The sequence below is a fragment of the Danio rerio genome, chromosome 1 (assembly GCF_052040795.2).
Source record: "Danio rerio strain M-AB ecotype USA chromosome 1, GRCz13ab, whole genome shotgun sequence".
NCBI classification, from domain to species: Eukaryota; Metazoa; Chordata; class Actinopteri; order Cypriniformes; family Danionidae; genus Danio; species Danio rerio.
In genome coordinates, this window is record NC_141021.1 from 22,377,763 (window position 1) to 22,392,346 (window position 14,584).

The window sequence follows — 14,584 nt, forward strand, 5'->3', positions numbered from 1 at the left end:
CTCCAGGCCAGGACACGTGTCCCTTTCAACTTCTGACCACACCCTTTGAGATTTTTCGCAGTGTCAAACTTTTTATAGAACTTTGGATTTACCCATAGACTATGATCGTTTGCAAAGTTATGAATAATTTTGGACATGCCACTTTTTGTTTAAAGATAAATAAAATCTGAGAAATATTTTTTTTCACAATGATGTCAATTCTACATTGTCTTGTCTTAGCCTGAGCCTGTGTCATTTCCAGCCCGTCGAGGCTCGTGTCAAATTCAAATAATTCATGTTTGTTACAGGACAGCCATTGGCACTGCACCTTCTCCTAAAGGCCTACATTGCCTCCAGTTGGTGAATGAGTGCCGCCTTATGGTGCATTCACAGAGAGGCTAGAAGTTGCTTTCCAGAACCTTCTCATTCAATGTTCGCTGAATTTCTCAATTGTACGTCTCTTTGAACAAAAGTGTCTGCTATATGACTAAATGTAAATGCATTTACATACACTGTTAAATCCAGAAGTTTACATACACTGTATAAAAAGACACATAACCATTTAAAAAAGATGTTAATGTGACTAAACTTTTTCTCTTTTAGGTAAGTTAGGATTATCAAATTAGTTTCTTTTACGCTTAATAGCATTAGAGCAATGAGAGACTTACTTTTTGAGAAATTGTTCGAACTTTTCTTAAAAGTCAAGTTTACATACAATAAGATTATTATGCCTCTGAAAAAAAAAAACATATGATGGTGTCAAAGTTTTGGACGTTTTTGGAAGAACATTTGAGTTAATTGGAGGCACAACTGTAAAATAGTATTTAAGGAAAACCTCAAACACACTGCTTCCTTTTGTGACAACATGGGAAAATTAACAAGCCAGAATCAACAAAAAAGTCAGATTACAATTTGCTAAACAACACTGGGAAAAAGATTAATGTTTGGAGACATGTCCTGTGGTCTGATGCAACTGTTTGGCCATAATGACCAGTGTTACATTTGGAGGACAAAGAGAAAAGCTTACAAGCCTAGGAACACCATCCCAACTGTGAAGTATGGGGGTGGTAGCATCATGTTTTGGGGCTGTTTTGCTGCAGGAGGGACATCACGAAGAACGAACATTATGTAGAATACTGAAGCAAAATCTCAATACATCAGCCAGAAAATTAAAACTTGGCCACAAATGGGTCTTCCAAACAGACCATGACCCTTAGCATACTGCCAAATTAGTTAAAATTTGCTTTAAGGACAACAGAGTGAATGATTTGGCGTGGCCATCACAAAGCCCTGATCTCAATCCTATAGAAAATTTGTGGGCAGAGTCGAAAAAGCTTGTGCGAGCAAGACAGCCTACAAATCTGACACTGTTACACCAATTCTGTCAGGAAGAATAGGACAAACTTCCTTCAAACTATTGTGAGAAGCTTGTGGAAGGATACCCAAAACATTTGAAGTAATACAGTTTAAAAGCAAAGCTAAAAAATACCAAGCAAATCTATGTAAACTTTTGACTGTCTAGAAATTAATAGAAAATTCTCAAAAAAAAAAAAATTGTCTCATTTTTCTGGCGTTTAGCAAATGTAAATAATTTAGGTAATCCTATCATACCTAAAACAGTAAACATTTAGAATGATTTAACATTAGACATATTTTTTTTAATGGTTATGTTGCTTTTTTTAGAGTGTATGTAAACTTCTGGTTTCAACTGCACATACACATTTACACATAGAGTGCAACCAATGTCAATGTTCTTGTAAATCTGTTTTTATTTTTATTTATTATTATTTTTAAGTTGCCTTCAAATGAACAAGCTAACAAATAAATTAGCTTTTCCCTCATGAACCATAAAACAGAATGATTTGATAAATGTTGCATATTGTACATTAACATTCTCTGTGTTGTCATCGTGTACAGTCACAAAATAAAGAAATTTTGCAAGAAAATAAATCGTGTAAGGCAACAAAGCAAAATAAGCCTTTACAAAAATAACAATTTAAAACATTGCATCTTTGTTTAGGTGAAAGTAAAGTGCTTTTAGGGAATGATGTCATCATTATTTGAAACCGAAGAATGATTGTAATAATGGAAAGCACAGAAAACAGGCACAATTCCTGAAAACCAGTCAGTTGGAGTACTGTGACCAGTGGTCTAAAGTTGTTTGTGGGACGTTTTCCCATCTCAAAGGCACATATTCTCTAAGAATCTGGAAATGATTTAAAATCATTCAGTCCAATATTAAATACTTTACAATGAACGTGTGCAGCGGGGGGCATCAGACCAACCAAAGGCCAAAGAGAAGTCCATAAGAGCTGAGAGATTTTAGATGATGGTGAAGCATCATTGTGTGTGATTTCTGCTGTTCAGTCGCTCTTCACAGTTTTATGATGCGAGTAATGTTTGTTGAACTGGGAATCGGTGTCGAAAAGTCTGTCCCACCAGGTGAATGTAGAGCCATAGTTGCCAACAAAATTCATGTGGTGGAAATCATGAAAACGAGCTCCAGCATAAAATGGAATCAGATGCAGGGGGTTCAGAGGAATGTCGTAACCACTAAAGAGGGTAAAAGAGGGAATGGAATGTGAAAAAATGAAGCAATATAAAACATCCTCTAAACAAACAATCATCAATCAACTTTAAATACACTCTGTGGTTATAGCATATGCTAGGGACACCTGGTGGTCAAAACTGTGAATAACAACATGAACTTGAAGCACATGAAGCATACTTTAGAATGTTTTTTTTAAACATGGCAAACTTTAAGTTGAAAGTATAATTTTTAAATGCACTTACTATATCTCAATACACTCACCGGCCACTTTATTAGGTACGCCTTTCCAACTGCTCATTAACGCAATTTAAGCTAACACAGGAAACTAAGGTTACAATTCACACAGGCTCAGCAAAATTAGACAACAGAATATTGGAAAAACGTTGCCTGGTCGGATGAGTCTCGATTTCTGCCGTGACATTCAGATGGTAGGGTCAGAATTTGGTGTCAACAACATGAAAGCATGGATCCATCCTGCCTTGTATCAACAGTTCAGGCTCGTGGTCATAGTGTGGGGGATGTTTTCTTGGCACACTTTGGGCCCATTAGTACCAGATGTGCATCATGTCAACGCCACAGCCTATCTGAGTATTGTTGCTGACCATGTCCATCGCTTTATGACTGCAGTGTACTCATCTTTTGATGGCTATATCCAGCAGGATAACGCATCAAGTCTTAAAGCGTGAATCATCTCAGACTGGTTTCTTGAACATGACAATGAGTTCACTGTACTCAAATGGCCTCCACAGTCACCAGTTCTCAATCCAATAGAGCACCTTTGGGATGTGGTGGAACTGGAGATTCACATCATGGATGTGCAGCTGACAAATCTGCAGCAACTGCATGATGCTATCTTGTCAATATAGACCAAAATCTCTGAGGAATATTTCCAGTACCTTGTTGAATCTATGCCACAAAGGATTAAGGCAGTTCTGAAGGGGGTTCAATCCAGTAGTAATAAGATGTACCTAATAAAATGGCCGGTGAGTGTAATATGCAATAAATATTAACTAGGATTATTTCTTTTCATTTTATTAATAGAGCCAGAGTCGCATAGTCTGATTACAAGTATTTTAAAGGGTCACAAAACACCAAAACACATTTTTTAAGCTGTTGACAGTTATTTATGTGTCCCATGCTGCTAAAAACACTATTAGGATACATATATTTCACAAAAAAGTGAAAATTGGTTGTTTTTGCGTTATTTCGAGCAAATTCGTACTTCCTGGTTTGAAAACAATTTTTGAATTTGCGTCATGGCCATGAGATCTTAGCGTGTATTCCAGCGTGTAGACTGGACCTGGGAGTGCCTTATTACGTCTCTGAGTGTGCTGCATTCATTCATGAGTAAGACTTGGTTCAAACCAATCAGTGCGCCCTATTGTGTATGTGGTGCAACTTTATTAATATGCATGATAGCTTCGAAGACTGTTTTTACCAGTTACAGTGTTCAGACGGCAGAGACACGCTACATTGTGTTGCCAAAACAAGCGTGTAGTGTTGCTTTTTTAATTTGCTGCAATGAAGGTTTTGTTTTCATTTTCTCTCTATGAGAGCACAGCTGGACTCACGTGTGGATTACAGCGCACGCTACGCTCGACAAGATTATGTGTCTAAGGAGCATTGTTTACCCAAGAGCTTTTCTCATCTGGAAATGGTGAAATCCTCATTTGCCACTCGTCTCCTTTTAATAAAGACGCGGCTCCAGTTGGTGTTGATCGTCCTGTCTCTACAGATTTGGTAAGTGAACGATCAGTGGTTTTTGTTTCTTTTTTTCAGAGGTAAAGCTAGTTTGTATTGTCAGCAGTACTCTTTCAGTGTTTAAAGACGGACCTTAGTCAAATAATTTCTAAGTTACTAAAGTTTACCGTCTGTTAAAGGTGCAGTAGGTGATCTACCAAAAAGCTAACCGCTTAGCATTTTATCTTTGGACGGCGGGGAGGGACTGTGATTCAAAGCCACACCCCTTGAAATCGCACGCGTGCAACAGCCGACAGACAACCCACTAGTTCACGTCATTCGCCAGTTAGTTAGTGCCAGAGCTGTGCATCAATTACATTTATTACTTAGCCACACTTACATGCTATTTCAGAGCGAATATTCAGAGTAGCATGATAAACAGTAAAGGAAGGCTGTCATTGTTCAAAAATGACCCAATGTGAATATATAAGCGACTTCAGCTCATTAAAGCAGGCTAGGCGAAGTAGCGCTATTTACTGATGTTTTGTTGTTAAACTAAATATAAATCTACATTATAGATGCTGTCAAAGAACCTTATGAAACTGAAAATAATCACATCAATCTTTCACCAGGAGATTTCAGTGGCTGAACAACACGTCTGTGCATATTCATAACACAACACAATCTAACATAAAATAGTTTCAAAACAGAACATTACCATAACAGTAATACTTCAGCCATGGTGTCGTCCTTCCTCCAGCGTGCTAAAGTAACTCCAATATTGATTCAGGTATTTAAAAGTTTCAATTCAGCTTTTGATTTCTCCCAGTCCGTCTCGTGACCGCGCGGCCCCTTTAAGAGCGAAACCCGCGCCTGGCTTTACAGTAATTGCCCGAGCTCGGCTGTCCTTCTGCGCCTCCGGCTCCGACTCGGCATCTGCGAACGGCCCGCAGCTCGCTCGCGCGCATGCGTTTGTGATGCAGACGGGCACGCGCTAATGAAAGATCTGCGTGAACAGATGCGCAGAAGTCGGAATCTACATTTGCTGACAGACAGTCTGACTAGCTTATCAGAATTAAGAGAGATGACGGTCCGACTCTATTTAATTGGATGAACATTTTTTTGTTTTATGCTTTACCCAGAATATAAAAATACATATAAACACATTTAGATCATTTACTGTAATCATTACTATTGGACTGTGAAGAGACTTTCAACCAGCACAACAAAAAATGTTTCTGAAGACAATCACCTACTGCACCTTTAATATCACTACAATATTATGGACTGAAAGATCCGCTGTAAATGCTGCTCTCCGAGTGTAAACATGTTAGCACCACAATCAAACTATTTCCGTCGTGTAGGATTTTTGCTGCATTTTGAGACCGGAATAACACACACGGCTTTCTGAAATGCAGAGGTTTTTATTCTCTCATTCTCTGTGCTGTAACAAAACATTGCATTAAAAAGTACACGCTTAGAGAAGTTCCTCGAATCAAATATCTCGTTTGTCATGAGGGGCATAAATGAAATTCCTGAATTAAACTGAATTAAAGAGTTAAACTGCAGTAAAGTCCACCATTTAATAGTTTGTCAAATAATTCGATTACTGATGTCCATGTAAACACAGTCACTGTCTTTCTCTTCTGCGTCTGTGTTTGTTTTGCCTACACCAACACTCCCATTTTTATGCTAATTTTTTCAGACCTTCCCTCTTTTGCTCCTTCGACACTGCCCCTTAAAACAGAGCTGGACACGCCCACTTTCCTGACTTTTTTCAAAGAAGAGGTGTGAAAAAACCCTGCTGAAATGGGGGGGTTTCATGACCCTTTAAAAATTACTCTTATTACAAATGCTTGTTTTTTTAGGAATCTGATAGCATAATCCAGATTATAGATATAATCCATTACTACACAGCCCTCATTATAGACAGCTTCGGTGATGATCATTTTTTGAAATTGAGTATATAGCATTTTATACAATAGTTCTGTCTGGTTTTTGAATCTGATTTGCTGATAGTTGTGCGATATTCTATAGCACTCGTCCAGCCTTTTAACCCTTCACCCTTGTATATTACTCCACCCAGCAACAAGCAGAGGACGCTCTACAGTTTGACAAATATTCCTGCTGTTGGACAACATAATGTACTTTTAGGGCTTTTTAGGTGAGAATGTAGTTGTTTAGATTGCAACTATGTAGTTTATTTATAAGGATAGTGCGTATTTTAAATATTTATCATTTCTGAGACACAACGCTTAGGGGGCCATTAGCCTGTCTTTGAGAAATGATGGTTGACAATGTTTATCCACAAGATGGCGAAGGAGGCCGCATAATAAGCCCTTAGAGAAAAACATCCTAATTTCCAAACTACGGCTGATTAAATCATTATCAAACCAGTAAATGACATTCTAAGTCGATCTCTCTCATTTGTATGTTGTAGTGCGCTATTTATACCATAGTAATATTGTGATCTCACGATTGCAACAGAGAAATACTGGGAGATATCTCTGTTGACGGATGGATTTCATGCCGTTGAGCCTCGCAATCTTAAAATGTGAGCAAAATCATCTGTTTTGTCATCACTTTAGACATTATGCTAGAGAATCATACAAATACTAGCTCCAAAGTCAGTAAATGTGAATGATAGCAGAAGAAAGTAGTTCCTATTACAAAAGGGTTTTTAGACTCTCCGTGTTTGATTTTCTTTTTTTTTTCTCACAATTCTGCCATCAAACTGTTGTATAAACACAATATCACACTCGTAGCAGTGTGGCTGTATATCGTCACTGGTGGGACACTAAGGCACTCGGCCAATGCACGTCTCTCAGCAATGGGATTTACAGCCACATCGCACTGCTACAAGTGTGATCTTGCTCATATATACCATAAAAAAACATTATATACAGCATTTACTGTGTGTGACTGGGTAGAGGCAAAGACTAAAACATTATACTAAAACTTTGTTCATATACTGGATACAAATCTATTAAATCTAGCTAATTCAGCAGGTTTGTGCCTATAGATCTGCAGAAATAATGCTGTTGTCTTGGTTTCTGCAGTTAACAAAGCAGCATGATGTCAAATCTAGCAGGATTTCATTGATTTCATAAACTACACAGCATCTTGATATTTGCATAATTGAGCCAAACTTTAGCATACAACCATACACTGCATAATCAAAAATGATATAAATTTAATACCTTGCAAAATAGCATTTAAGGCTTTTTAATACTTTTTAAGGGCCCATATATTTCTCTACATTGATTTATTAACTTTTTAGGACACCACAGACACCCTGATTTTAATAAACAAATGTCCTAGAACTATTATTATATGTGACGATATTTAGCTGTGTATCAAATAAGCATTATTGTTAAATATAGTGTCCCCTTGTGGCGCAGTAAGTAATTATCAGCAATTCTGTGTAGACTTAGCAAAACATTGATCCAGACTACAGCTCTTTCACATATTTGCAGTGCAGTTACCTGTGAACATCAATGGTTTCCAGCAGGCGGAAAGTGACCCAGGCCCACAGTAAGATCATATGATTGCAGAAGACCATGATGCCAATGAAGAATCCAGCACCCAGAATCAAAGTCTCAAGAGGGTGGGCATATTCTGCCTGCATGCCAAATGGAGACTAAAACATAAACATAGATTATAGATCAAGAATCATTATTAAGGCTATAATGTAACTAAATTTGAGTTAGTTAAATAAGAAATGAACTATAACTACAACTTTTCAAATTTACTGTATATAATGCATTCTGAAAATGGAGATAACTGACTCTTAAAATTATCTGGCAATCTAACATATATTGTTAAAAGCAAAATGGCTAAGATGGCAAGCCTAATGAAAAGAAAAATGGAAAATTACTGTTACTTTGCACTGAAGTGACAGAGCACGAGAAAATACTCAATTTTAAATGTTCAAAAACTGCATTTTAATAAGAAACCAACATTTGGGGATTGAAAGGAATGATATATATTGAATGACTTGTGAAATGAAATACTTGGCATAAAATTGATAATGAAAGTGTACATATTTAAATTTCGCTGACACCATTTCTGCCTATTATTACAATAAACAATATATAATATCTGCTAATTAAGCAAATGCACTACTATACTATAAAAACTAGTTCTTTTCCATTTCTCTTCATTTTATTGTTTTTTCTTTATTTAACAAGGATATTGATAGAGTATGTGCATGGCTGGTCTGTGCTCAACATTTGTAATTCTGTTACAGTTCTGTCATCACTTATTCGATTTTATTCCTTCTAAACCTCAGGAACATGACCATGTGTTTATACTTAATTTCACTGACACAGAAAAAGACTGACATGTTTTTAGCTACTGCTTTTGCACTTCAGACATCTTAAAATCCATCTGTTGATCTCAATCAATTTTCATACTTTTTACATCTCTTAAACACTGTTTGTGACTGTTATCACTACATGATGAAGAAATGAACAGATTCACCAACACATTTGTGAAAGTGTGTCAACTTACAGTGAAGTCATGATGAACTTTATGAATGTATTTGTAGATTCTGCGATGATGTAGAGCTCGGTGGAGAAAGTAATGCCAGGTGTCTTCAATTACAGCACAACCAAAACACTGGGCCAGTAGAAAAGGCCTGAGATGGTGAGAGAGATAAAATACAAAAAAGAAAACAACTTCAAAAAAGGTTTTACTCATAGCTTCAGCTTCACAGACCAATACAAATTCTGCTAAAAATTTATGTTACCAGTCTTCTAAAAACAATTTAAAAATTGTTTATTTTTTCATTGGTCTGAATAAATTTTGAATAAATGACTCCTTCATAAAGACTTCACATTTGTTATTAATGAATCAGTGGTTTTGAATAATTCTGGATCTAATGATTTGGTAACTTTATTTTTTTATTTATTACTTGTCACCACCTACTGGTGTAACATTGTATTTTATATAAAATTCATTTGAAGTTATTTTTTAAAGGTGATTAAGCTTAAGACACTCCAAGTGGACGTCAAAGAACTACAGGTAGTAGTTGTGTAACGGATCAAAAGTCTCACGGTTCGAATCACATTATGGTTTTTTAGGCACTGATCGGACCATTTTTTGGATCAGCCGTGGATTGTGATCCGTACAAATCACGGATCAACCGTGATCCATTAAACACCTAATAGGTAGTGGCGACAAAAACTGAATTCTGTAATAACCTCAGGTTCGCTGGTCACTAAAATGCTGCACATGAAAACATAAAACAGATGACAGCCAAATGAAATAAGAACAAATAGCATCAACGAAACCCAATTGTGTTGTCGCCTCAAGTTGTACCACATCTGGACTAAAAAGCTGTGCGTGAACACACCAAACAAACGAAAGCCGACTGAGGCCCTATTTTTAAAACTGCACTTTTTTCTATGCAGTTTCATTGTTTGGCCAAACGAAAACAGTATTGGGTGACCGAAACCAAAACTTTCTGACAACTCCGAAGGTTGATAAAATGATCAATTTAACATTAACTGTAACTATGTTGAAGTAAATGTTTCTCATTTGATTTTAGCTTAAGTTGATTCATGAAAATAATTCAAACTAAAGTTACATTGTGACATACACCTTTTTGGTGCTTCCTTTGGTTACTCTACTATGTAACCATAGCTTTCTGCCACAAGTAGATGCCATCAGGTCAAGCCACTGCCCATCTACTCTTGGCTTCCAGTTTTCCTCCTCTCTCTTACTCCATAGCCAGCATGAAGCCCGTTCTGCTTCTTTTCCCATCCTGTAATTAGCATGTTTCTTGCTCTTCTCTTCCATGCCTAAAGCTGACATCAGTCGCCATACTAACTTTGCTGGAAAGCCTCTACACCCTACCTCCACAGGAAACAATCATGCCTTTGTTTTTACACTCCTAGATTAGTGGTGTTTGTTTTAAGGCCTATAATTAAAATGATTTTACTGTCTTTGACCACAAGAAAATATCTAGAAGAAGAGCTGAATCAGAAAAAAATGTTGCAATGTATCACGTATTCCACATTGTTCGACAACTGGACGGTAATTAACCTCTGTTCTCATGTTGTATGCAATCCTCCTCATAATTATTCTTGTCTTGAATTGTCTACTTGATATGTCACTTAAAAATGTCACACTTGCGCTCGATTTGTGGCTGAATAATCAGTTGAGGATCCAACGCTGATTCAATATGCTGAATCGGGCCAACAAACTACAACATTAACCCTGATGAGAGCTTATTTGTGGAAAACAAAACCAACAAGCCAAACTGACGAAATGACAAAACTCAATTGATTGATATATTACGCATCTCTACATATTCCTTATATATTGTCTTTTTGGGAGGGCAGGTGAGGAGTACGTTACAGTAACCCACCCTGCTTTTGTCAAAAGCATGAACAAGATTCTTCAAGTCTTCACTGGAAACAAAGCATCTAATTCTTGCCATGTTTTTGAGATGATAGTGTGCTGTTTTCATTACTGCTTTGACATGACTACCGAAACTAAGATCTGACTCCAGAGTCACTCTCATAAAGTGAGCTGTGTTCTCACCAGCGGGGCATGGTGTCCCAGTCATAAGGGATGCTGAAGAACTCAGTGAAGTAATATGTGCCGCAGATGAGCGGTAGCTGTATACAGAAGTGATTAAACAGCAGCATCTTGAAGCACTTCCACTGTTTCTCCCATGTCTCTGGTTTATCCTACATCAACAAAAACATATATGACAAGTTGTTAAATGAATAATAATTAATAAATAATATTCTAAAAGTATTCAAATTAAAACTAAATATAAAGTAATTTCAAACACACCGGCTGGATCTTATACTTTTGCATGAAAGGAAGAAACTGAAAGATAAATCCAGGCAGGCAGAAGAGAAAATAAATGAGTTCATGGACGATGAGCGAGCCCCAGGTGGCGATCTGGAATTTGGTGTAGTTCTGCAGCATGTGGTTCCACGCATGTTTAAAAGGTTCCTGCAGTGGATTTTGCGGAAGAAATGAATCCACAAATTCCACCGCCAGAAAAGCTGAAGACAGGATGTTGGCTGTGCCGTTCACCTCCATGGCAGCGAGTCAGTGAGACTCTCCGAATGAGTAACTGTAAAAACAAATGAAGAGAGATGAGATATCTGTAGCACAGAAAGGCTTAAATGAAGGACACCGGGTTAATATTGAACTGCATCATATCAGGAAGTGTTAGATAAAAAAACATGAATATCAGTCACAGTCAAATGAGTTCAAAGAGACTCTGGAGTCCAAGTTTTTTATATCGATATAAATATTGTGAAAATATTTGGTTTCCAAAAATATTTGGTTTCAAAAATAAACCAAAAATATTTGGTTTCATATTGTAAACCTAAAGACAGAATTATTTGAGTCAAAGTTAAATGTATTTCAAGTTCAATATTGTTGACTTAAAAATGTTTATCATTAAAGAAAAAAAAAACTGAATGTTTCTCATTTTAATCTAAATAAACAAAAAATGAATAAAAACTACAGATACCTAATCTGAACCTAAATGATCCAAATGCAATAAATTCCTAAATCTAGTATAAAATGTAAACATTTTTTTGAAATGCAAAAATTATTAATAAAATAAAACTAAATAAATATTGAAAAATTCAGCCCAGATGCTGCTAGACCTTTAAGATTTGCGCTTTACAATAAAAAGCAAAAACAACAAAATAAATTATAAATCAAATCTTTAATAATTTCACAATTATTAACTTTGCTTTATAATATTTAATAATCGTTCGTTACAAAACAAGCTTCTCAGGTTTAGGCATAGGCCGCTATAATATTTTGAGTTTTGACGGTATGATACCTTGGATAAAAATATCACGGTTTTGTGATTACTGCTCTAAAATAAATTATTTTTAAATGTCTGGGTAAAAACCTAAAACTTGTTTCCCCTTTGAACACAATATATTTTATTTTGACAAACATTAAAAATATTTTGTTACAGTAAACATGTCAGGCTGAATTATTAAAATGAATCATTGGATTCTGCGGTCTTCATTAAAACAGATTTCTTTACAATTTAAAACGGCGTCTTTGAAGATCTTTTCTGCTGGGGATACTGTTATCCTAAAAAAATAAAAACAAACAAGCAAACAAAAAAATCTTATCGATACCGTAATAACAGTAAAGCTTACGGTAAAGTTTAAAAACCTTGACTTTTCCAAACTGTGGTATACCTTGAAAATAGTTATCATCCCATGCCTACTCAGGTTGCATAACTATAAATAATTATAATATTAAACATAAAACGCTGGAAAGTTTTTTACAGGAAAGTTGAGGTAAAGTTGGTTTCATATTCGCACATTCCTTCAAAACAACTTCTCACTTCAAAACAACATTAGCGCTATTTAATCAACTGTGAACAATGTTGTGCTTTGATAGTCATTGGCTGCTAAAGTGATTTACCCATTTAGAATTCGCAAATAATACTTTTCTGTAGGGATGCTCGATCGATCGGTATCTGTATATAGTTATATAGAGCTTAAATAATCAGAATCGGTACTTGGTATCGGCAAATCAACATGATGAGGAATCGGTACTCTGTATCTGCTAAAAAATCCTGATCGGAGCATCCCTACTTGTCTGAAATGATATTATTAAGGAGAAAGTCTGAATGTGCGAATATAATACCAACTTTGCCTTAATCACAGGAAAGTTTTACATTAAATATTATGGGTAAATATTAGGTGGCTCCATGTTTATTATTTTAATAACCATACATTACAAAATAAGCTAAAGCACTACAGGTATGTGTAAATTATTATGGTTTAATATTAGGCTGCTCCATGTTTATTAACCAGTCTGGCTATTAAATCTCAAAACATAATACACTTTAAAATGAATACAGATGATAAAATAACAATTACAACCTACACATATTTACAGTAATCTCTTCATTTTGTAAATAATTCTTTTCTAAAATGATATTGTTAAGAAGAAAGTCTGAATATGCGAATATAAAACCAACTTTACCTCAATCACAGGAAAGTGTTACACAAATTATTATGGTTAAATATTAGGCTGCTCTGTGTTTATTAAACAGTCAGGCTCTTAAATCTCATAACATAATAAACTTTAAAATAAATACATGTGATAAAATCACAATAACAACCTAGACATATTTAATCTGTAAAAACGTTTATCCCTCAACAGCATTTTTTTTTACTTCTCAAATCAACAAAGTTCAGCAGAAAGAATTATTAGTTAATTGACTGTAAACAAAATTAGAGCTTTGATAGTCATTTGCTGCTGAAGTGATTTACAGGTTTAGAATTTGTAAATAATACTTTTCTGAAATGATATTATTAAGAAGAAAGTCTGAATGTGTAAATATAAAACCAACTTTACACAGGAAAGTGTCACATAAAATATTATGGTTAACGTTAAATATCAGGCAGCTCCATGTTTATTATTTTAACAACCATACATTACAAAACAAGCTTCACAATAATTAGAATTACACAAATGCCAACATAAATTAAGGTTATATATTAGGCTAACTTACTCCATGTTATTAACCGTTCAGGCTCTTAAATCTCATCACATAATATACTTTAAAATGATTACAGATGACAAATTACAATAACGTACAAACATTCATTGTGCATGCGTGATGTAAGCGATTTACCTATTTAGAATCTGAAAATAATGTTTTTCTGAAATGATATTATTAAGAAGAAAGTCTGAATGTGCGAATATAAAACCAACTTTACCTCAATCAAAGGAAAATGTTACATAAAATACTATGGTTAAATATTAGGCTGCTCCATGTTCAGTCTCAAATCACTTAAACTTTGAAATGAATACACATGATAAAATCACAGTAACAAACTACAAATATATAATCTCTAAAAACGTTAATCCCTCAGAAGCAAATATCTATCGAAACTATCCCTCAAATCAACGGGAAGTCCATCAGTAATACTGAAATTGATCTTGTTTACACTCTTCTGCAGCAGCAACGCTAACGTTACATCATGTATTCGAAAAAACGCAAATATTTTAAATGTCATATTTATTAAATTATATCTGAACAACAAACGTGTGAATATTTAAGAGTGTTGATTTCTATGTTGTTGACTCACCTGTGAGAAGAAGTCCTTCTACCTGCGTTAACTGTAGGACGCTTTTAATGTAAAGAAAGTTCACATAAGACCATTGGATGAGGCAAGAGGAGAGGACGAGTGCGGGCTGAAGACGGGCGCTGATTGGCTCAGATTAGAAGGAGACTGACGTGTGCGGGTAGAGACGGCACTCTGATTGGTTGAGGGAATGAACTGGCGATAGTCAGACCTCGATTTTTCGCAGATCCACCCAATTAAAAAGCGCGAGTGTTTCATAACCTCAACGAACTGA

General features: G+C 35.6%; 1 protein-coding gene across 5 annotated transcripts; it reads right to left on the reverse strand.

Moving 5' to 3' along the window:
• Positions 1-1,730: 1,730 nt before the first annotated feature.
• On the reverse strand, positions 1,731-14,364 carry msmo1 (methylsterol monooxygenase 1). Of its 5 annotated transcripts, none has more exons than XR_015475652.1 (6): positions 14,314-14,364; positions 11,018-11,306; positions 10,760-10,908; positions 8,115-8,849; positions 7,696-8,060; positions 1,731-2,532 (listed from the first exon to the last, which is right to left on the reverse strand). XR_015475652.1 is itself a non-coding variant. In NM_213353.1 (6 exon segments), coding segments are annotated over 5 exon segments (876 nt in total). In that variant the 5' UTR covers positions 11,273-11,306; positions 14,314-14,353; the 3' UTR covers positions 1,731-2,342.
• Positions 14,365-14,584: the final 220 nt, after the last annotated feature.

What these genes read in the sequence shown, in the direction of transcription:
- msmo1 (XM_087235423.1), bottom strand. Translation starts at nt 11,272, where the DNA reads ATGGAGGTGAACGGCACAGCCAACATCCTGTCTTCAGCTTTTCTGGCG. An exon ending in TGGGACACCATGCCCCGCTG is followed by an intron (nt 8,850 to 10,759) that starts GTGAGAACACAG and finishes TCACCATCTCAG; the next exon opens with GCCTTTTCTACTGGCCCAGT. An exon ending in AAGTTCATCATGACTTCACT is followed by an intron (nt 7,851 to 8,722) that starts GTAAGTTGACAC and finishes TTTATGTTTTAG; the next exon opens with TCTCCATTTGGCATGCAGGC.